This window comes from Panthera leo, chromosome B1 (genome assembly GCF_018350215.1).
Source record: "Panthera leo isolate Ple1 chromosome B1, P.leo_Ple1_pat1.1, whole genome shotgun sequence".
Classification (NCBI taxonomy): Eukaryota; Metazoa; Chordata; class Mammalia; order Carnivora; family Felidae; genus Panthera; species Panthera leo.
In genome coordinates, this window is record NC_056682.1 from 147,695,562 (window position 1) to 147,720,589 (window position 25,028).

The 25,028-nt window shown below is 37.9% G+C and overlaps 1 protein-coding gene across 3 annotated transcripts in view; it reads right to left on the reverse strand.

Annotated features, from left to right (window-relative positions):
- DCK (deoxycytidine kinase) overlaps window positions 1-21,527 on the reverse strand; it is a 44,931-nt gene extending 23,404 nt beyond the window's left edge. For all 3 annotated transcript variants that reach the window (XR_006201919.1, XR_006201920.1, XM_042936219.1), the window contains exons 1-2: window positions 21,228-21,527; window positions 15,457-15,572 (exon numbers count right to left, since the gene is read on the reverse strand). Coding sequence is in view for 1 of the 3 variants with exons in the window: in XM_042936219.1 (XP_042792153.1) it covers window positions 15,457-15,572; window positions 21,228-21,345 (234 nt within the window). In the remaining 2 variants the exon portion in view is untranslated. The remainder of the gene's footprint in view (window positions 1-15,456; window positions 15,573-21,227) is intronic.
- Between the last annotated feature and the right edge of the window lie 3,501 nt (window positions 21,528-25,028).

Sequence of the window (25,028 nt, forward strand, 5' to 3'; positions counted from 1 at the left end):
AATTATTTTCCTTCCTATAAAATATAATTTCCCTAGCTCTGTCCACCAAAAGGCCTATCAATAATGACAACCTTGTAGGAATGAATATAAATGTCACCCGGATTATGATATCTAAATACCATTTCCCACTGAAAGGAACTAGGGTCACATTCCTTATTCGTGTCTGGAGAAATAAATGTATAAGATGAGCTTAACACATCTTGTTCCAGGAAATAAGTAAACGATCAAAATCTCCTGAGGCTGTGCCAAAGGCAAGAGAGCCAACGTCAAAGGGCTTCAATTTGTCAAAAGATAGGACAACTATGAATTCCAAAAGGAATGATGAAGGAAGGGAAGGCAAAAACTGTAAATTCAAATCTAAAGAAAACCAGAAAACAAAAACCCAAACTCTCTAATCATCTTTGGAAGTTGCTAGGGTACCAGTTAATTATTCTGGAAATTTGCATATAAAGAGGAAAAAATGTCAAAAATTTTATTCTGGCCCTTTCTATACAAATGTTATTTCAGGTTAATGAAAGAGTAGATGAAAGAACAGGTCTTCTTTACTGAAGAATCCCAGCTAACAGGCTTGATTATTAGAATATCATCTTTTGCAACACCAAATGATATACTGGATTAGGGCAACAATTAGCAACAGATCCTAAAATCATTAGAGAAAAGCTAATATGAAATTTTATGGTGTATGAATTAGGCTAACAAAACCTGAAAAGACTGATTGATTTTACCATCACAAAAGACATCCTCCTGGTGGAATGTGAAAGAAAATACACATAGTCACCTAAGAAATTTAGCCAAAAAAGAACTAAAACCAAATATAATCAAGGCTCTACAGATCTAACTACAAATTCACAGGAAATACAGAGATTGAGAAACATGTTAAACTATGCCACAGAGATGCACTCAGCCAAGACCAGAAAAAGGGAAACTGTACAAGGACAAATGACCCAATTTCTTCAACTAATAAACTACAACGAAAAAAGAGGAAGAGGAACCAACAGATTACAATTTAAAAGGCATATCAACCAAATGTAACATGTAACAAGTGTAACCTTGACTCTTGATATTAATAAACTGTAAAAAAACTATGAGACAATAGAGAACTATGAACACAAACTGGATGTAATGACACAGTGCAATTACTAATCTTTTAGATGCAGTTTTTTTCAAGAAATCTTTTTATCTAGAGTTTCTTCTGAGTCTTTCATTTCTACAGATGTATATATTATCTAGAACAGAGGTTCTCAAGGTGTGGTAGGGGAATGCCTAAGAAGTCCCTGAGATCCTTGCAGGGGTCTACAAGAAAACAAAAAACAATTTTATTTTGTTTATTTAAAAAAATTTGTTTAATGTTTATTCATTTATGAGAGAGAGTGGGAGTGGGGGTGAGGGTGGGAGACACAGAATCGGAAGCAGGCTCCAGGCTCTGAGCTGTCAGCACAGAGTCCCATGCAGGGCTCGAACTCACAAACTATGAGATCATGACCTGAGCTGAAGTTGGACACTTAACCGACTGAGCCACCTAAGCGCCCTGGAAAAAAAACTATTTTAATAACAAATATACCTTATTCCATTCTCATTCTCTCATGAATGTATAATTTTCCAGTAGCTATATAACATGTGATAAAATTGCAATAGTCTAAATGTAAAAGCAGATATAAGAATTCTGGTTTGCTATTAAGTCGGGCATTAAAGACATATACAAAATGTAAAACAATGCCACTTTTATCACTAAAATTTTTTTTTGGAAAATAGTTATGTTACATATGTTAACATGTAATGGGTTTAGTACTATGGTTTTTATTTTTTTTTCAGTACTGTGGTTTTTAAATGAATTAACTGATAAATTTTTAAGTGTTTCAAGTTATATTTTTAATATGGTAAATATTGATAGACCTACTTAAAAGTCTTTGGTTCCTCAATAATCATTACACATATATATATATATATATGTGTGTGTGTGTGTGTATATATTTATATATATATATATATAGTATATATATATATATATATATATATATATATACTATATATATATTTAGTTAAATAAAGTAACATTAGCTTTTAAATGAAGTTGTCTTGGAGCAACCTGGGTGGCTCAGTTGGTTAAGTGTCTGACTTCAGCTCAGGTCACAATCTCATGGTTGGCGGGTTTGGGCCCCACGTTGGGCTCTGTGCTGACAGCTCAGAGCCTGGAGCCTGCTTCCAATTCTATGTCTCCCTCTCTCCACCCTTCCCTCGTTTGTGCTGTCTCTCAAAAATAAATAAATGTTAAAAAAAAATTTTAATAAAATAAAATAAACGATGGGGGCACCTGGGTGGCTCAGTCGGTTAAGCGTTGGACTTCGGCTCAGGTCATGACCTCACAGTTCATGGGTTCGGGCCCCACATCAGGCTCTGGGCTAACAGCTCAGAGCCTGGAGCCTGCTTCAGATTCTTTGTCTCTCCCTCTCTCTCTCTGCTCCTTCTCAGCTCACATTCTGCCTCTCTCTCTCTCTCTCCAAAATAAATAAACGTCAAAAAAAAATTTTTTAAATGAATAAATGATATTGTTTTATATCTTAAAATAATTAAGAATTCACACGATTAATCTGTTCAATAAGCAATTTACTGCCTAAAAACTTCCCATATATAGTATCTACTTCAAATGTCTCTATTAAATAATGTGACAATATAGTCACATATTCTGTGTAATAAGCATAAATAATATAGAAAAATGCCCAATTAAATTCCTAATTTTAAATTATCATAAAAATGGAACCTCATTAATATAATCAGTGAATTTGAAAAATACCTATCAGGGTTATTTCAAAGTCTAGTGCTCTCTGGAGAAAATAAAATTGAGCCAACTACTTGACAAGTGATTTAAATGGTGAATTTGTATAGGCCACCTTTCCTTGTGCCTGAGAAAAAAAGGCAAATAAAGCCTCGAAATTACTGTGTAGATAATCTAGCTATAGTTAACTAAAATGAACAAGAGACTGACAGAACTAGATATGATCAGAAAAGAGATGGAACAAGATCCTAAAGAATATGTATATATAGACTTGTTAACACCAATTCCATGAGAATCAACTAAAATTAGAAAAAGAACATTTAGATCCAAATTTTAAGGTGTGATTTTGTTCCATAATCAATGAACATTCACAGCTTAAATAAGTTTTCAAAAATGTTAAATAAATTCACACTGATAAAGGTAAATGTACTCTTGACATAACCTTAAACTTTGGAGTGAAGGCAATCACACATTTCCACATAATACTCTGTGATCATAATTACAAATCAAATGCTGGATAGATTTAGTCATGACTTGACCCAACAGATAAAATTCTTGTTTTTGCAAATTGTTAACTCAATTTCTAAATGGGATTACTTCACTCCTACTCAAGCTTTTGACAAAAACATGTATGAATATGACATTCTGTAACTATAAATTTTAAAATTCTTCTCAACTATTTGATCTCTGGAAGCAGTAAAATTACTAACTACTCTTACAAAATATCACAAAAGTTTACTACTAAAACGTTTCAATGCTTTGCTCAGATCTCTGGCCTAGCACCTACTCTGCACAAAGTACTATGTGTTTAAATAATTAAATAGGCAAGGTCATCTTAGGTCCCTTCTGGTATTCCTCTCACACTTAAAAACTCCCAATACCTAGGTAGTATCTATTTGCTAATCTCTCTCCAGCCACAGTCTCCACTAAAATACGCTATATAGGGGCACCTGGGCAGCTCAGTTGGTTAAGCGTCCGACTCTTGATTTCAGTTCAGGTCATGATCTCACAGTTCAGAGCATCGAGCCCTGCATCAGGCTCTGCGCTGACAGATTCCCCTTCTCTCCCTCTCTCTACCCTTCCCCTGCTCATGCTCTCGCCCTCTCAAAATAAATAAATAAACTTAAAAAAATAAAATATTCTATATAATCACATTTTGTTATTAGATTTTTATATAGTCGGATTAAGGTAGATTACATGAAGGGATATCTAATTCAATAACTTGGTATTCTAAATGAATCTCTAATTTGTAAAATACATAGGAAATAGTTTTGAGCATCCGAGGACCACTACTATAGTCAAAGTCAGTAAACCCTACCTTTCCTTGCTTTCCATATCAAAATAAGAGAATGAAGAGAAAGAAGCAACTGAAAATTCTTCCTTTTAGTGACAATATTCTTTGTTTCACAGTCATAGAATACATTAGAATACTATAATATTAGAATTGTCAGGTTAAGAAAGAAAAAATAGGGGCACCTGGGCGACTCAGTCAGTTAAGAATCTGATTTTGGTTGAGGTCATGATCTCAGTTTGTGAGTTTGAGCCCCAGTGGGGCTCTGTGCTGACAGCTCAGAGCCTGGATGGAGCCTTCTTCACGTTCTGTGTCTCCCTCTCTCTCTGCCCTCTCCTGCTGTCTCTCTCCCAAAACCAAATAAACATTAAAAAAAATTTTTAAAGAGAAAAGAAAACCCAGGACCTCCAGTTAAATTTGAACTTCAGATAAACAACAAATAATATTTTAGTACAAGAATCTCCCAAATATTGCACGTATTTTAATACAATACCTTACCTTACTATATAGTCTTTCCAACACAATGGACTTTCATTTTTGTTTTTTATTTAATTCTTACACAAGCTTGATTTTTCCTATTATCATTCCCATTTTACTGATAAAGAAAAGTTTAGAACAACTAAAGTGCTAAGATTACACAGCTAACTAGTAGCAGAATTAGGGCTTACATTCAGATTATATGTAAAATTTTATTGCAATAGCATTTAATGTAACTGAATTTCACCTACAATCTTATTACTAAGCATATCCTTCCCTTTTTAAACAGTTAAGCCCCATCCCATTTTAGGAAGGAAAATAAAACCAATTCCAATTTTATCTATAAGGAAAAGGGCAATCCCACATACCTTGGGGTAGGTCAGTCACTCTCACTTCCCTCTCTCTAAATTCCAGTGACTCAACAGTAATCCTTAAAAGGATCTACACATGCCAAATCAAACTTATAAACCTAATGCTTCCATTTACAGGAAACATATCCCACTATTATTAGTTCAACTGCAACTGCTTTAGCAAAGAAGAGCTTTTATTCATAGCCCAGAGAAGCAGAAGCCAAAACATCCTAGGAGACAAGTCCTCCCTTTGTGGACTAGGAGTGATCATTTCCCTGTCAGAAAAAAAAAGACTGAGCTCTGCCCTAACAGTTGACTATCTTGAATACTATTGTTTTCAGAAGAAAGATACTTTAATCCACCACATGCACTGTAGGATCAAATATTTATAGTCCCAGACCAAAGGAATAAATAAGGAGCTGCTTTCATAGGTCCTTATGGTTAAGGGCAAAGGATGCTTCCTCAGTCTTTTCTGTAATATCAAGCTATATGAAGGTTCTCCAAAAAGTTGTATAAAGTCTTTAATCTTATATACTAACTTCTAAGAAATAAAATATAATTCCTGTTCTCAATTCTAGTCCAAATAAACACCCCTGAACACTTCCTAGAAGTTCATGCTCAAAGTAGGTGGTTTTTCTCTGGGGGGAAAAAATCCACCAAGTGTAAATATTGACCTCAAAGTTTCAGTTAAGAACTAAAAACCACACAAACACATGGCACTTTGAGGCAGAATTTAAATTACATACCGCAAACCACATAATTAACTGAATCTTCTTCCCAAAATTGAAAAAAAAAGCATAAAATAGCAAGAAGTTAACTGTCAACAATAAGTCTGTTTAGAAAATACTCTTAGCACATCATCAACTGAAATAAGGGTGTAGTTAGCTGCCTTCCCAAACTGCTTAAAGAATAAATTTATTTTTATTAAATTTCATTAAAAAGGCTTTGTTAACTTAATTATAAACTGACTTTCCACTTATTCAGCATCCCCCAGGGGAAAAAAAAAATGTTTCATACAAATGAATCTTTTCAGCTAAATGAAGTTTATCAATTTAACCACGTTTTTTATGTATTATTTTTATAGGGAGAAGACATTAGTATATATTTTATTTTTGTACCCTCAAAAGGATAGCATTTCAAAAACTACTCAGTAATAGACATTACTCTTAAACAACTTTATAAATACCAACTGCTGGATTTATAAAAGAAGTTAGCAATAAAGAACAAGTTTCCACTGAACACATAAAATACTAGGCACAAACTGTAGAAACTGCTATTCAATCTTACACTAAACGAGACCAAATTGGTATTACTTTTTAGTTCTTATCTAGTTTTCAGTTTATTTCCTCCTTTGATGTCAGGTCAGTGACATGACCATCTTTTAACAGTCCCTCCCTTGACAATCCTTCTAATCAGAAAATAAGTTTATCAGACTGTGTCAAAAGTATTAAGTAAATACTCTTTGAATAAGCCACATTAATTTTACTGCATAATTTTGTGACCTCCATTTGGTCCACTCTGATGATTGGTTTCCTTCCTTATTCTCAGCTTATTTGTGTGTGCCTTATCAACTGTTACAAACATTCCCTCTTAGGGCACCTGTGTGGCTCAGTTGGTTGAGTGTCCACCTCTTGATTTCAGCTTAGGTCATGATCTCACAATTCGTGATAGAGGCCCTCGTTGGACTCTGTGCTGACAGCACAGAGCCTGCTTGGGATTCTCTCTCCCTCTGTCCCTAACCACACCCCTCAAAATAAATAAACCTAAAAAAAAAAAAAAATTCCTCTTAAAAGAAAAGGTAGTTAAATTTGTGTTTTTAAAGCACACTTTCATCATGTATTGTCATTCAGGTTTGGCAGACATAAAATAATTTGGTAAACTTTTGACCAATCAACAAGCATTTTCTCTTAACCAAACTTTCTCTACCTTTCTTGTATGTCAGCTACTCCTTCAGAGAGGGTCTATGAGTAGACCAAAAAAATAAGTATATACCTACAATGAGGAAAAAAAAACAAAAAACAAACAAACCTCTCCAACAAAACAGAAATATCAGGTCACATTACATTTCTTTGAGTACTGACACCAGCTTTTAGGCACACTTCCCCAGTTCTTCAGAAAGGTGGCAGATGATTGTAGTTGTTTATTTTAAAGCAATTGAACTTCAAAAATAGTTTCAGGGGGGAAAAAGTGACATAGAGTAATGAAGAAATAAAAAAATAATAAAGTGAAAGAGTCTCTAGGCTTTCTCCCTTTGTACATTAAATTAACCAGAAAAATAATTTAGTATCAACTTTTCATGAGTTACAGCTGATTTCATGATTGGTGCTGGTATTTATTTAGAAGCAAAGTAGACTCCCTGCTTAATCCTAACATATTATTTTTTTTTAACATATATTTATTTTGAGAGAGAGTGTGTGCTTGTACTGGCCAGAGCAGGGGAGGGGCAGAGACAGAAGGAGAGAGAATCCCAAGTAGGCTCCGCACTGTCAGGGCAGAGCCTGGGGGGCTCAAACTCACAAACCCTGAGATCATGACCTGAGGCAAAGTCAAGAGTTGGGCGCTTAACCAACTAAGCCACCCAGGCGTCCCCTAACATATCATTTAAAGAAGTGTCTTCACTTTGCTAAAGGAATTACATATATTTGGTGCTAATGAAGAGGAGCAGGGTGGGAGTGGTATCCATGTATATATGGAATTCTCTGCAGTATAAATAGTAATTCAAAACACAAAATTTAATTCTTGGATTAGTATGCTCTATTCCTGGTTACATTGTCCCTGGCATGTTTTTAGAAAACGAATGTGCTTAGGAATGTGAGCCAAAGGGCATATTTAAGTTTTCTAAGAGTTTAGTTTTTAGAACTGAGAAGTAGAAAATAGAGAACATCTGTTGAAGACCTCTTCCACATAAATGAATTAAACTTGGCACCGTGGGGTTTCAGTTACATTAAAAAATAAACTTAAGGGGCGCCTGGGTGGCTTGGTCAGTTAAGCGTCTGACTTCAGCTCAGGTCATGATCTCACGGTCCGTGAGTTCGAGCCCCGCATCGGGCTCTGTGCTGACGGCTCAGAGCCTGGAGCCTGTTTCAGATTCTGTGTCTCCCTCTCTCTCTGCCCCTCCCCTGTTCATGCTCTGTCTCTCTCTGTCTCAAAAATAAATAAACGTTAAAAAATAAAAAAAATAAAAAAAATAAAAATAAAAATAAACTTAAGGTGCTCCTATCTTGAAACGTGTGTGTGGCAGACACTGCTATGTGTCCCCTAAATCCAAGTTGTTTTTCTTCTTGGACACAAACTAGGCTTTATTGACCAGCCTCCCTTGTAATTGAGTGTGGCTATGTAACTCCATTCCAGTCAATGGAAGTAGGGCAGAAACAATGTATACCATTTCCAGGTTTCACTCTAAAAACCTCTGGAATGTGATGCTTTTCTCTCCAGCAGCTAGAGGAAGCAAAGAACACCAAGACCCTAGAGCAGAGGCTCTCAAATTCAGCTCCAGGGGTAACAAAGTATGGTCCCCATAACAGCAACAGCACCATCACTTGAGAACTTGTGAGAAATGCAAATTTTCAGCACCAACCCCACAGCAGACCTAATAAATCAAAAACTGGGGATAGGGCCCAAATGTGTGTTTTAAGTCTTCCAGGTCATTCTAATAAACACTAAAATTTGAAGCATGGTTCTAGAGGTTGGATGAGTCACAATTTAGAAAGGGCCTGGGTCCCTGAGTCACAGCATGGCATGGCATCCACCAAATGCCATTTGCACTATTCTCTGAGAAATAAAATTTTATTATTTTGAACTACAGGGTTTTAAGAGCTTATCACAGCACCAAGTATTACCTTAAGTCTACCTGATACACTTAATAAAATTTATTAGAAGTGAACTTGGTTCATTTGAAAAATACTTAGGATAGATTTGCTATGCACAGAAATAACAAAAATAGGTTACGTATGTAAAATTAAATGGGCTTATTACATACTGAGAAGTTTGAAACTTTTCCTGGAGAACTTGGAGGACAATATGCTATGTGACATAAGCCAATCACAAAAGGACAAATACTGTATGATTTCCAATTATACAGGGTATCTAACGTAGTCAAATTTGGGGGCACCTGGCTGGCTCAGTCAGTGGACCCTGTGACTCTTGATCTTAGGTTTGTGGGTTCGAGCCCCATGTTAGGTGTAGAGACAACTTAAAAATAAAATCTTTAATAAAATAAACAAAATCTTAAAAAAATAAAACAAACCAACAAACAGTCAAATTCATAGCTAGCTATAAAAGAACAAAATGGCAATTCCTAGGGGTTGAAGGAAGGGGGCAAAGGAGAGTTGTTTCATGAAATAGCTATAGTTCTTGAAGATGAAAAGGTTCTAGAGATATTTTACAACAATGTAAATACCCTCAACACTACTGAACTGTACATTTAAAAATAGTTAAGATGGGGCACCTGGGTCGCTCAGCTGGTTGAGCATTCGACTTTGGCTCAGGTCATGATCTCCTGGTTTGTGAGTTTGAGCCCCGCATCAGGCTCTCTGTTGTCAGCACAGAGCTGGCTTAGGATTCTCTGTACCCACCCTCTTCCTGCACCTCCCCCGCTCATTCTCTTTCTCTCAAAAATAAACATAATAAATAAATAAAATAGTTAAGATGGTAAAATTTATGCTATGTGTTTTTGATCACAATACAAATATTAACCACACACAAAAAAACTACACATCTCCTTTTATTTGGATTTTCCAATAAATGTAATCCCTTTTACCCAAAGTCTACTACATGAAAATAATTCAGAGAACCAATCCTAACTCATCACCTACTGATAAAAATAATAATCAGCTAGTTGCTCTAAAAATACAAATGTTTAAATTAAAACTAAATAAAAAGTCTGTAGTAGAATTTTACAGCTTTGAAGGTGTTAGTTGTTGTCTGAGTTCAACTTTGAACCAAATTAGAAAATAAGCCAGGATATCATTTTCTAGTTTTTCAGAGGGGCTGAGAGTCAGCCCATACAAAATGTTTTCTTTTGATTCTATGCATTAAGTTTTTAACACCACAAATTGCTGGGTTTCTTGCATGCAACTATGGAGTCAAGCACAAAATTATTAAAAATTTATCTAAAAAAACACTGTGTATCATCTTTACCATATTGAGTGTAATTTTATCTGTTTTCCCCCCTCTGAAAAAGGACCCAGATAAAAAATGTGAATGGGTTAAGGTCAAATTATATTATGTAAAAGTTGACAGAACGTCTCTAGAAAGCAGCTTAGCTATATTTATTTTTAAAAGTCTATATCCTTGGGCCTACTTAATTTCACTTTTGGAAATTTGTCTTAAAGAAATAATCTAGAATACAGATTTAACCACAAAGATGTTTATCACATTACTAAGCAAATGGGCTATTGTTTCACTATTACTAGGCATTTATATTATGTAAATACTAGTACATGCACACAATAAATTAGGCTGCCTTTAGAATTGTTTACAGTAAACTTTTAATGACATTTTTAATTGCCTTTGATATAAACATTATGGGAGGAAAAAAGAAAAGTACAAAATTATATACTGCTGTGCCAAGTAAGATCTCTAGTTTTCTCCGGGTAATAAGGTTACAGGTAAGCTTTATTTTCTTCCTTTGGTAATCTATGATATTTTAAGTTCAAACAATGAACATGTATTACTGTATAACATTTTTTTTTTTAATTATGTAGCTCCCCAAGTGCCAAAACTGGATATAGTAAATTATTATCTCAACTGTATATAACATACATACAGGGTAGTGGGATTATGGATCACTTTTACTCATATCTTTAATTCTGTAACTCACTTCATGATAGAACACTTTATTATTTTGCAGAAAGCACAACTTATTGTCAAGATAAGTGAAAACCAGAAATATCAAGTAAAGATACAAAATCATTAATCTTTTAACTCTAACTGAACTTTGTAAACATTGCAAAAGAGGTGAATTAAGTTCAACCAAAAAAGATCAGAATCGACCAAATAAGATAATCGTAACATAGCCAACAAAAGTTATCAAGTGATCTCAGAAGGTATGAATAGAAGTACTTTACCAAGCATACCTAATTAATTTTCAAGAATGACTTATCAAAAAATGCTGTTATTTGAAAAACAGGTATCCCCTAAGACTTCATCTCGATAAGAAAAACATGACAGAGCAGAGATATGTCCCTAACAGTTTGTCCAACTCAAAAATAAGTTAAAAGAAAGCAATTAAATCAAAGCTTTGGGCTGAAATAATATAAACCACCAAATAAGTGATTATTTGAAATAAACCTTCAATTTAAAGATTGAAAATCATCCGAGTGGTACCTTTAAAAATAATCTTATCAAGGGGAGGGAGGAAGAGGGGAGACAACATAATCTCTTTAGGTACTTTGCCTCATTATTTTGGTAAAATTGGTGCAGCTTATCAACAGTATAGCAACATTTCAGCCACTAGATGGCAGGTACAAAAATAAAACAGCTAAAAAAAAGCATGCACAGCATGCAGGTGCAAATTAAGTTACTGACTAGGGGAAGAGATCAAAGGTACCAATAACCCAACTCTTCCAACTCTACAGCAACTGTCAAGAAGTGTGATTAAATGGAGAACATCCAAAGTAGGACTGGCCTTGTCCGGGATGGTTTCTATAGACAGTCTACTTCTCAATATTGACAGCCTTCTAAGAAAACAGATTTGGACAGTTGGTGATCCATACTTTAATACCAAGAAATAGATCAGAAATGGGTCTGGAGAAGAAAGGCTCCAAGATGATGGAAGAAAATCCCATTTCTTGAGTTTAGTAGAGGTCCAGGATAAAAGAAGAAAATATCCAAAGACAGGGAACCCATACACCACTATCCTCACATTCCACAACCTTAACCCCAAAATACTATCCCCACCCTGTCCGAAATGCCACCTAGAAGTACCAAGCACTAAGAACATAAATAGACCCCAATACACGTACAAATATAAAGCAATCCTCCAAGAATGTGCACCAAAACTCAATTAAGGTAATCAAATTGTAACATCATGGAGACATGACTAGATTATAGTAAACTGTATGACAAAACTATTTGTTAATAATATTAGGATTATTGACGTAGTAGTTATAAAGGTCAATTTGGAATTTTGACTTTAGTACATGGGGAGAAAGTGCCCCTGCCCATAAACATGAGTATCAATCAGATCCATGAAACCAAGTCTTAAAATAGAGACAGATGCAATTGATGTCTGATGACATCAATTAGGATAATATAACTAATTACCCTGGGCTCTGATTCTAAGCTTTTTTTAAAAATTTTTTAATGTTTTTTTTTTATTTTTGAGAGAGAGAGAGAGAGAGGAGAGAGAAAGACAGAGAGTGGAGGGGTGGGGGCAGAGAGAGAAGGAGGCTGCAGGCTCTGAGCTGTCAGCACAGAGCCCAACGGAAGGCTTGAACTCAGACTGAGAGATCATGACCTGAGCCGAAGTCAGGGGCTCAACCGACTGAGCCACTCAGGTGCCCCTGATTCTAAGCTTAATAGACAACCTGCTTACTATAAATCTGCCTTCCTATATATATTACTGCAATGTTTTCAACCTCTCCTCTCCAACATAACTAAAAGGGTCAATAAAATCCCAACACTAACAGTGATTTGCTAGGGCAGTCATTTTTAAGTAGGAGGCATCCCACATATTAAAATTCCCAAGGCACTGTTTGTCATTTTATAAAGCATCTCAAAACTTTGAGATTCTTAAGGGTTCCTTCCACTGGTTGAGAATTATGGGCCTCCATAGAGAACAGAATGACCTCATTCAGTGAATCTGATAATTACACTTCTCCCTACAGATTAAAATTCTGGGTACAGTAGGGGTGGCTGCCTAGGTAGTTCAGTCGGTTGAATGTCCAACTCTTCAGTTTGGATTAGGTCATGATCCCAGGATAATGGGATCTCTCTCTCCCTCTGCCCCTCTCCCCTGCTTGCATGTACCCTCTCTCTCTCTAAAATTAAAAAAAAAAAAAAATTTAATAAACTTGTGGCATTTTGGTGTTTATGTATCAGTTTCTGCACCCCAGGTTAATTATATACATACTACAAGGGAGAGATAGTTAAAGTGCTAAAGAACCAGTTACACATATTTAAAAGGAGTTGGCAGCTTATGATACTAAAACTAGAATGGGCCTTTAATGGAGGTCAACTAACCCAATCTAGCCTGACATTACTCCAATGAAAGAATCCCTTCTGTATTTCTGACATTGGTTTAATTTGTCTACTTTCTACTAACACCTGAGAATAACTGCACTGATAGCTGACCCCAGAAATGAGGGGAAAAGAGGGGTTGGTAGAACACAGGTCTTTCATTTCTAAAGGTAAGTAAACCTAAGCCAGGCACTTCAGTGAAAAAAGAGGCCACAAGACATACTTTGGGAGATAAAAATGCAGAGTGGACCAAAGACAGAAAACTAAAGGAAAATGACAAAAGGACCTGAACAGGGACTTAACAAAATAAATCCAAACAGCAAATAAATTAATTAAATAAAGGAGCACAATCTCATTAGCAACCAAAGAAATACAAAATTAAAAACATAGAAGACATTAAATACCCAACAGAATGACAAAAATTAGGAAGCTGAATAATACCACTTTGGAAAATAGGCATCATACAAAAACCCCACCAACCAATGATTTTATTTCTTCTTTCTAGAGAAAGTCTTGCATGTGTGCACCAGGTTTCATGTTCATAACAGGGCTGTTTTTACAACAACTAAACTAGAAATCACTAAAAAATTAATCAAAGGCATAGAATGGAAAACCAGTGATGTCTGAATATAATTGAATATTATATGGCAATGAAAACGTACAAACTACAGCTGTATGCAACAAATGAACAAATTTCATAAACTTACTAAGCAAAGAAAGCAAGAGGGAAAAAAACTGCAACCAACTGATTTCATTTATGTAACATTCAAAAACAGAAAACTAAATTTTATTTCTTAGTCATATGTTTGTGGATAATTAAATTACTTTTAGAAAGCAGAAGAATTATTATTGCAAGAGGTATTTTATGTGAGTGATTACCCCTAGCGGCGTTGTTACCCAAGGAAAGGAGATACTGTGACCGGAGGACAAACAGGGAGAATAAGAGTAATATTCTATTTCTTGACCTGGTTGATGGTTAACTTTCAAATTGTTCTTCAAACTATACATAAGTTTCCTATACTTTTCTATAGTTATATCATATGTTAATAAAAAAAATGTTGAAAGAAAAAAACAAATTTACCCACTTTAAAATTCTACTTAAGGATAATCTTACCTTCCCCCCAAAGACCAAACTGAAATATCAATTTCTTAAAACAAAAAATGGAGTCCATGGGGCACCTGGGTGGCTCAGTCGGTTGAGCATCTGACTTTGGCTCAGGTCATGATCTCACAGTTCGTGAGTTAGAGCCCCACACTGGGCTCTCTGCTATCAGCACAGAGCCCACTTCAGATCCTCTGTCTCCCTTTCTCTGCCACTCCTCTGCTCATGCTCGCTCACGTGCTCTCTCTCTCTCTCAAAATAAATAAACATTTTTTAAAAAATGGAGTCCTATGGAAAGGAAGTCTCTTCAAGATTCAGTCCTGGATTATTCTAAGGATCAGAATATTCTAAGCACACCCTTACGTTAAAGTTAACTATGCTTGGCAAATAGGTATGTGAGAAAATATTTTTGGTTATTCACAACCATATATCCTCAAATTCTACAGAGCATCCTGCTAATGATTTACATTTTAAATACTCAATTATTATTCCCAGACTCCTCATACCAACAGCTAAACTTTAAACAATAGACATTTTTGTTCAATCCTGTATCCTCAATTCTAACAAAGTAAGTTTCTACCACACATTTCCATTCTGATGATTTCTACTATGCTACTTTCAAGTTCAATTCTCATTTCTCCAGAAACAAAAGTCCTAGCAATCAGATCCCTTTCCTTCGTACACATACAATATAAAAATTTTGCTATAAAAAGTGAAATCTAACTGTTATTCCTTATTTCTTATTTGCAATGTCGAATGGAAAGTGCTGGGAAATTCAAAGTTGTGTCCAGGGTGAAAGTCTGGCAAGAATGAAAAGTAAAACAAGTAAGAGATAAATGCTTCTCTCTAATACATATAAAAGACTCAAAAGATAAACTAATAAAAAAGTTATTGGGTAGTTTTTTTTGTCTTTGTTTTCTGTGTTTGCAAGTTTTTAAACAAAATGTAAAAATCTACTCAAGGAATTTAATTTGCAATTAGATTTTTTGACTTTTTAATTAATTCTTAAAAACTTACAATTCTACTTGGATGCAATGAAGTACATATCTTAACTGCATCGCTCAATGAATGTTTACACACACACACACACACACACACACACACGTGCCTCCCCCCACACATACACACATTCATCCATATATGAAGGTGAAGAGACAGACTTAAAGCTAGATTTGAAAATTTTATTGGAAAAGGGAAAACAAACAAAAACCCAAAGGTTAAATACTACTGGTCCTCTAAAGCAAAAAAATTTTACTTTACTTAGTTAATTTTATTTTCATACCTCACAGTCATCTTGTGCACTTTGAACATTGCACCATCTGGCAACAGGTTCAGGAACCACTTCCCAATCCTCACAGACCTGTTTAAGGATATTCACAAATGTTGTCTTCCCTGAAGCTGTTGTGACAGGAAAAGGAAAATTGAAGGAGACTTAGAAAAAAAAAAAAAAAAAAATGCCAAAACAGTCATCAGCTTTTACAAAATTTATACTAGCAAACAATATAAAAAAACAAAAATATTCAATTTCCTAAATGTTCTCTTAGATTTGCTTTCTGAAAGGGTCCCTACCCACTTGTATTATGGACATTTGTTTGTTATTGTTTTTAGTTTATCAAAGCCATGGAACAGAAGAATTTTAAACCTGGTGACATTGTAGGCAAGGTGTTACAGCAGAAAAAAAAAAATCCTAGTCTTAGCCTCACTTTCCTTAACCAAGTAATTAGAGACAACTTTGTGGAAAATAGTTAAAACTATTCTTCCACTTAGTTAGATATGTGATTTTGGGCAAGTTACTGAATCTCTGTGAGCCTGTTTCTTCACAATACAATGGAAATAATAATAATACCCTCTTTATGGAAACCACTGTGATAAACAAGCTATGAGTACAGTGACAATAACAGGCTCTTGCATTTTCAAAATTTTCCTCTCTACTTGCTCTATTTTCTCAGTTTACAAACAGGCTTACGTCCTTCCTATCTAAAACCAACTTAAAAATGGCCAAATGAACTATAAAATCAATATAAAGATGCATCCAAAACCTAGAGCTTTAGAATGAGAAATAATATGATTATATGACACTAATCATATGACACTATATGACATTAAGCCATAGTGTCTAACAGAAATTATAAAAACGTTTTTGCACAGCACCCCTGTAAGCAAGCAGTAGCCATGTTTTTTCTGCTTCACTTTAAAGGTTCTGTGCACTTTATCCAATCCTTAAAAAAAACATGTTGTACTTTGCTTCTCCCTGATCATTCACTAGTTTCTGAGACACCTAGGAGGGAAAATAAAGGAAATAGTTCAGGTATAATCAGGGCATATTATATTCACTACTTTAACATTACCTGGGAATACATTCCATTAAATAGTAGGGAAAGTCTTGATCTAGAATTTAACAGGGTATACCAATACTCCTAATGACCACCACACCCTTTCTATCTTAAGTCACCAAATGCGGTTTATATTAGGCATCTCTGGTCAACATAATGTGTGTGTCTCTCTCCTCTCTCTGTCCATATGTATATAGAATTACACATACACACACACACATAGATCAAAAAATATAAAAAAAGCAGCTTCTAAAAGCTTTTTTTAAAAATTTTTTAATGTTTTTTTTTGAAAGAGCGCATGTGTGAAGGGGAGGGGCAGAGAGAGAGGGAGACACAGAATCCAAAGCAGGCTCCAGACTCTGAGCGGTCAGCATGAAGCCTGACCCAGAGCTTGAACTCATGAACCACGAGATCATGACCTGAGCCGAAGTCGGATCCTTAAGTGACTGAGTCACCCAGGCGCTGCAGCTTCTGCAAGCTTACAAGGAAAACTTCCTCATCTTTATAAGCTGGATTCAAAGAGGGCAAAAAGAACTTACCTTTCATGTGAAGAACCATATTCAAACCTAGGACATTATCTAGGCAATAGAAAAGAAGAAAAACCAGAAGAACTTTAAAGGATCACACATAGGGCCAAAACAGGGAGTGGGGACAGGGGTCAGGGCCAATAAGAAGGTAACACAGAACAAAGAACTGCTGAGAAGCAAAACACAAAGTCATATTATTACCACAGGGCAGAAGAAAAACTTTTAAAGATAAACTAGATGATCACTAGATTTAATCACAGGAAAAACACTGGTGACCACAGATTTTGTATGGGGAGAGTAATTACAGGGACTGTGAAGTATTTAGAATGGTAAGCAGAAGCATATATAATGATCACTGGACATTCACTGAGCTAGATGGAGGAAGGAAAGGAAAATATGATGTTCAAAAAGAGGATCCAAGGAATGTACTAAAAAATCAGGCATCACCCAGAGTCTGAAAGCACTTTTTTTTTTAATTTGTTTAAGTTTATTTACCTATTTGGAGAGAGACAGAGACAGCACAAGTTGGGGAGGGGCATAGAGAGGGAGAGAGAGAGAGAAACCCAAGCAGACTCTGTGCTGTCAGATGTGGGGCTCGAACTCAGGAAACCTGAGATCATGACCTGAACTAAAAACAGAGAGTCGGACACTTAACCGACTGAGCCACCCAGGGGCCCAGAATCTGAAAGCACTTAAAGCTAGAGCATTCAGCTTTCTTCTGACACGCCTATAAATAGAAAAATTTCATATGGTCATACTCTAAAATTTTAAGAGCAAAAACAGTTACTCTTTAAAATTACTTTTAGTTCAAGCAGAGTAACAACAGTTACTGTAGTTCCCAAATTAATCTAGTCCCTTGACTTTTTAACGTTTATTTATTTTTGAGACAGAGAGAGACAGAGCATGAATGGGGGAGGGTCAGAGAGAGAGGGAGACACAGAATCTGAAACAGGCTCCAGGCTCTGAGCTGTCAGCACAGAGCCCGACGCGGGGTTTGAACTCACGGGCCACAAGATCACGACTTGAGCCAAAGTTGGACGCTCAACCGACTGAGCCACCCAGGCGCCCCTCTAGTTCCTTAACTTTTGAGGGGAAAGTAGGGAGCTGAAAAATAAGCTAATTAATAAATTAATATTCTATGAAAGCAAAGGAGAACAAGAACCAAAGACACTGATGTTAATAACTTTAAAAAGTCATGTGGAACCTAACAGAATTACTAATGGCAAACAAGCATTACGATCCAAAAATCATCTGTACAAACTATTAATATGAAAAGAAGCAGGTAAGGCCTCCATAAATCTAACAGAAGGGAGCATTATAGTAACAGAAAACATGAGAAGATGAGTTACGTGAGTATAAACTAAAATGACCAGTTAAAGTTCAAATTCTAGGAATCACAAAATATTCTTCTACACACACATTAGCAATTTGTACGTTTCTACTTATTTGGGACTGGCAAATAAGGTGGAAGGGACAGGAACAGCAGTGCAAGCACATTAACAACAACTAACAAACCTCAGTGTCAGGAAGACAAGACAAGTTGGAACACAACTCATCCAACATCCAAATTGCAAACTGTTATCTTACAGAAACAGAAGCCCAGTGTTACCAGATCTTTAGATACCGTACAAGACACCAAGAATCTAGATGTTCAAAAACAAATCTCAAAAATGTTAAATGCTAGAAATTCATTAAATTTGTTTTTCAAGAGCGCCTGGGTGGCTCAGTGGTTAAGCGTCCGACTCTTGATTTCAGCTCAAGTCATGATCTCACGGTTCATGGGCTCAGTCCACATCAGTTCCATGCTGGTGGTGTGGAGCCTGCTTGGGATTCTCTCTCTGTCCTTCTCTCTCTGCCCCTTCAGTGCATGCCCTTTCTCTCTCTCAAAATAAACAAACTTTAAAAAATAAAATATTTCCAACGTTCTAAAAAAAATGTTCTTAAATAAATTTTTTTTTCAAGTCTATGCCAGCCACTATTGTGCAAATGCAAGGCATCAGTCTGCAACTCTTTCCAGTGTAGGTAATGGAGAAGTCAGAGAAGAATTTTAAGCAGGGGAGTAACACAATTACATTTATATACAGAAAGTCTGCTCTGGAGCTAGGTAAGAGAAGATGGAGATGGGGTGACACATTAGGAAATGATTCAGGTGCTGGGAAGATTAAAGATGCTTAGGGAGATCTAGATATATGTTGCTTAACTGGATTTAAGGAAGGGAAGAGGATTAATTCAGTGTGGTATCTAGGAGATGTTGTTGTTCATTCAAAGTTACTTTTGAAATGGCTTTGTTCAAGTACTTCCTCCTTTATATATGTTCTTCTTTACCCAAAAAGTGGCTATAAGGACTCACACTAGTAAACATTCACTTTCAAAGAATTTATCCTAGGAGAAAATGAGAATCTATTATATGGATCTTTTCCACTGGTGCCTTAATACTGGAGCAATGCAACAAGATGTCTTTGAGGGTGTGTTCAGATATTTTCTACTAGGAATACTGTTAAAGCGTCTACTTTGCCTGGTCTTTTTAAAGAAGTACAAGGGCTTTGAATGTGGTAAGAATTCAAAAACATTTGCTGTATGCATGAATGGCCAGTACCCAACTTGGAGCCAAAAAAATTCTATCAGAACAGGAAGTATCAGGCATAGGTTTCCTGTGGTAGGAAATACAGAAGAATGTAAGTTCAGATGTACCTTGTAAAATGATATGCATGGTATAGTCTGCCCTCATCCGGGTTAGGAACAGAAAGGGCACTGGTCTTTGAATCATAAGCCAGTGTTTACTTGGAAATGGGGGAAGGGGTGAGGAGCTCCATGATATTAAGATCATTAAAAACTCTTTCCTTGTACTGGAATGTTTATAGCTATTTTATCCCTAAGCGTTAAAACTGGAAACCATCCAAATGTTCACACCTGGGGAAGAGATAAACTGTGGTATATCCATGCAATAGAATACTACTCAGCAATAAAAGAGAACTACAGACACAAGTATAATAGAAGATGGGATTCAGTAGGCAGAAAGGGAGAGGCTAAGTAAGACTTGAAGGTCACTGGGTGGGGAAAAACATATTTTAAAACAATGCTGGGAGTGTCTGACCACAGCAGACTCGCTGAGGTGTAGAGTTCCTCTTAAGAAATGTAACAGACATCGCCTACTCCCCTCAGGAATTTGACAAAAGATGTGACTAAAAGTAAGTGGTAGACCTTAGAACATAAGACCCACAAGGAACAGTATGGCCATACATAGATCACCTCCCACACAATGGAAACAAGCCACTCAAAAAGTAATGACTAGGCATTTAGTTACATAACCAATAAGGGTAGAACCTGAGAAGGAACAAAGGGGAAGAACAAGTGGGGGGGGGGGGGGTGCAACCAGAACCTATAAAACAAGGACTCTTGCCTACAGTGGCTGGGCATTCACTTGCAAATGCCCCCTCTCTGTAAAGAGAGCTTTTCTGCAATTCTTACCTTTCTAATCTTAGATTCTAATAAACTTTTGCCTGCTGCTCATTTTATTCTGTGTCCACCTCTTCATTCTCCCAAGCGGGGAGACAAGGAATCCCGGGTACTGAGCAACATGAAAAAATCTAAAAGCATTATGCTAAATAAAAGAAGGGAGACACAAAAGGCTACATACTCTGACTCCATTTATATGACATTCTGGAAAAAGGCAAAACTTAGAAACCAGATCAGGGGTTGCCAGGGGTTGCCAAGACACAGGAATGCAGAGGGAACCGACGACAAAGGAGCACCGGGGAACTTTTTGAGGTGATAAAAATGTACTGAATCTTGACCATGGTGGTAGTAAAACAGCATTATATGTTTGTCATACCTCATAGAAAAGTACACCTAAAAGGATAATTTAATGTATGTAAATTACACCTCTAGAACTAACACAGCCTCAAGATAAAAACAAAAAGCAAAAAGCCCTCCCCTTGCGCGATCCCAACAAAAGGAGGAAACGTGCCCAAAGTGCATCTTTCGAGGCCCCCATGCCCGGGCATGCACCACCGCCTGACGCCCGGGGGCTGCGACGATCCTCGGGCACGGGAGGGAAACAGGGCAGGACAGGGCAAAATGCATTGGGTGGGAAGGGAATTAGAGGCCCTGCCGCATCCACACAGACCCGAAGGAAGCCCTCACTAAGGGGAAGCCCCCCTGCTTGGGGGCCAACATTTCCCGAGGCTCCTTACCAATGTTCCCTTCGATGGCAATCTTCTTGATGCGGACCCCCTCAAAGCCGGTCGCGGGAGACGGGCAGCTCCTCTTAGGTGGGGTGGCCATTCTAGTCTGGTGGTGGCCCGAGTGCATCCAACAGGGAAGGCTAGGAGGCGGCCACAGGTGCGCGCGCTGGGGCTCGCGCCACTGCCGAACGAGACTAGACGCGCAGGCTGAGCTCCCGCCGGCAGCTAGTACCCGGGACCGCGGGTCTTGGGGTTTGATTTTGGCGCGCGGAGGCTGCCGACGGGGGCGGGACTGCGCCGCGACCGCCCGCCAGCGGGGAAGCCACGCCCCCTCCGTCTCCCCAGCTGGCAAAGTCTCTAGCGGCTCCTTGGCCTTGGCCACCGCGGGCGGGGCTCCTGCGTGCGCGCCCAGCACGTCGGGTCACGCAGGAGCACAGGGCGGGACGGCGCGCGCGACGACGCGCCTCTTCCCAGGACCCGGGGGTGGCGGTTCCGGAGGACTAGCGCCGAAGCTGGAGGGCGAGCGAGGGAAGGGGTTGCCACCCGCTCTCGTCACCAGGATGGCCGGCCCCGACTCCGGAGAGTTCGCCTCTCCAGCGGGTCGTGTGGAAATAAACAGAGCATCTGGAACAGAACTGGCTGTGACGCAGTGTATGGTAGAAAAACCAAACGGATTACCCGTGTAGTCCAGTCCGAGGACAACGGTCAGGCTAGGTCAGGCTAAGTGCTGGCGGGCAACCCAACCCTCAGGAAGTGTATTGCACTCTTACTGCGTGCCAGACACTGTTTCGAGCGCTGTTCTTGAATTAACTCGCAGCCCAGTGCAGGAAATCCCACCATTAGCCCGATTTATCAGTGAGGAAACAGGCACTGAGAAGCCTACTTGTGCAAAGTCTCAAAGTCCGTAAGTGGATCTGGCATGGGAATTTACGTAGTCTGACGCCACTACACAGCAAGCTTTTCCTGATGTCTCAAACCCCTGTCCCGTTTGATTTGAGTCTCTTTTATGCTCATAGAGAATACGTCACACCAAAATGTGCCACTATGGCATACAGATTATTTCGAAATAAAGGAACTTTAGAAATAGCGCAAGGATACTCTGCCTCTCCCTTGTCCCCCCTGAAAGCAGATGAATCTATATAAAATGTGCCCTCCCTGTATCAGGAGGGCAGAAGACCTCCTTATCGCCAAATAGGGAATTGAGGGCTGAGAAGGCCTATGAACAGAACTTGCTACTTACCAATTTACTACCCCAAGCCCAAACCCCTTTGTCTTGTCAGTTCTTCACTAATTTATTGTTTCTTTGTCTAAAAGATGCAATGACCTACTTTGGTTATTCCTTTGAATTTATTTTTATGGAGGTCCTGTATGTGCCGTAATTAAATCTGGTTTCCTCCTGTTTATCCTGTGTCAATTTAATTACTAGACCGGGAAAAGAATGGAAAACGTAAGAAGGGAAATTTTTCCTGCCCCTACAATGCTATGCAGACGTTACCACACCACGTAGGTTTCTGTTCAGCGTGGCAATACGATAGTTTAATTTTACATTCCCTATACCTGACACATAGTTAGTAAATGTTGAATTTTTGAATGCCTACCTATGTGCCATGAACTCTGCTAGAAGACTTATCTAGCTGGCAACAGATGCAGTGTAGAAATACTCTTTACAATTTGTTTTTAATCTTGGTAAAGATCTGGTAAGCTGGCACTATGCCATCTAGGAAGTTCCTGGGCTCAAATGGTCTATGGAAACCAAACGCCCTATTTACTCTTTGTTACCTTGAAATTACCATCAGACCTGAAATGCATCTAATGGTAGAGTCAGAAGTGGTGTAATGGTGAATCCATTCTAAGAAAAGGCAGAAATCAAAGTGTGAATCCATGGGGAACTCTAGGATAAAAACAGTAAAAATCATTAACTTCCTTATAATTATTTTGTTATTATTTTATGTTTATTACTTTTGTTTATCCGCATAGTAATTACCAGCAGGATCCTTGAAATGAAAAAAGCCTGAATGCTTGTCATCAGGGATGGCAAGGAATCTGGGGAAGCCACTAGGTATTATATTCCACATCCAAGCATGGGGGGAAACCCATGAAATGGTAAAGGTATTGGGCGATACTGAGAGGAGTAAGGCAGGGTTAGTCTCTGAGACCTTCAAATAGGAGGTAAGTAGACGAAGAGGAAGAAATCCCAGATGGATCTGATAAAGATGTTTAGAGTTGAGGAGCAGAAATAGCCAAGAGTGGTTTCCACAAAAGGCACACAAGAAAAGTAATACAGTGCCGTGATTGAGAGGTTTAAGCAGTGGAAAACTATAAAGACTAGTTTCAAATTTCAGCTCTGCCAGTTTCTGGCTGTGAGAACTTGAGTCCCTCAAAGCTTAAAAGTGTTCCTTAAAAAGACAAAGTAGATGGGAGAAACAGGGAAACCTACCTTTCTTGGCATCAAGTTCAGCATAATTTCCCATTTTCCTACATAAACCTGTGTATAATGCAAGTAAGAGACAAAAGCACTTTTAAAATCACCTTCTTGATTTTTGTACACAATCCTTTACCTGCAACCCTTGTAACCAGATGTTTGAGAATGCAAACATTTTTGGATTTCAGAAGAACAGTAGTGTGAATGGAGTATTACTCAGTAATCAAAAAGAATGAAATCTTGCCATTTACAACAACATGGATGGAACCAGAGTGTGTTTTCCTAAGCAAAATTAGAGAAAGACAAATATCGTATGACTTCACTCATATGTGGAATTTAAGATACAAAAAAGAGTAACATAAGGGAAGGGAAGCAAAAGTAGTATAAAAACAGGGGAGCCTGGGTAGCTCAGTCGGTTAAGGGGAGTAAGGCTCCCCCTACCCTGACTTCGGCTCAGGTCACGATCTCACAGCTCATGGGTTTGAGCCTCACTTAGGGCTCTGGGCTCAGAGCCTGGAGCCCGCTTGGGATTCTGTGTCTCCCTCTCCCTCTGCCCCTCCCCTGCTTGAACTCTGTCTCTCTCTCTGTCTCCCAAAAATAAACAAACAAAAAATAAAAAAGGGAGGGGGGCAAAACATAAGGGACTCTTAAATACAAAGAACAAATAGGGTACTGGAGGGGTTCTGGGTGGGAGGATGGGCTAAATGGGCAAGGACCATTAAGGAGGACACTTGTTGGGCTGAGCACTGGATGTTATATGTAGGGGATGAATCAATGGAGTCTACTCCCGATATCATTGTTGCACTATATGCTAACTAACTTGGATGTATATAAAATAAAAAATAAATATGTGTATATATATTGGAAAAAAAACAGTAGTGTGGTACATATATTATGTAACCATCCCTCACCCTCCTGCAGAGGTGTTAAATCCAATACACAGCTATTTTGCCCTGAAACAGATTTCACATTAAATGGGATAAAGACTATTAACTTTATTTTTTTTTTAATTTTTTTTAATGTTTATTTATTTTTGAGACAGAGAGAGACAGAGCATGAACGGGGGAGGGTCAGAGAGAGGGAGACACAGAATCTGAAACAGGCTCCAGGCTCTGAGCTATCAGCATAGAGCCTGACGCGGGGCTCGAACTCACAGACCGCGAGATCATGACCTGAGCTGAAGTCGGCCGCTTAACCAACTGAGCCACCCAGGCACCCCAAGACTATTAACTTTAGATCGGGTTAAGTTTACACTAAATTCAAAAAAATACTTTGTTTTCCAAGCATTTCAGATTTTATGAATTTTGGAATTGCAGATAAGACAGGGTATTGGTGGCACCTGGGTGGCTCAGTAGGTTGAGCGACCAACCCTTGATCTCTACTGAGGC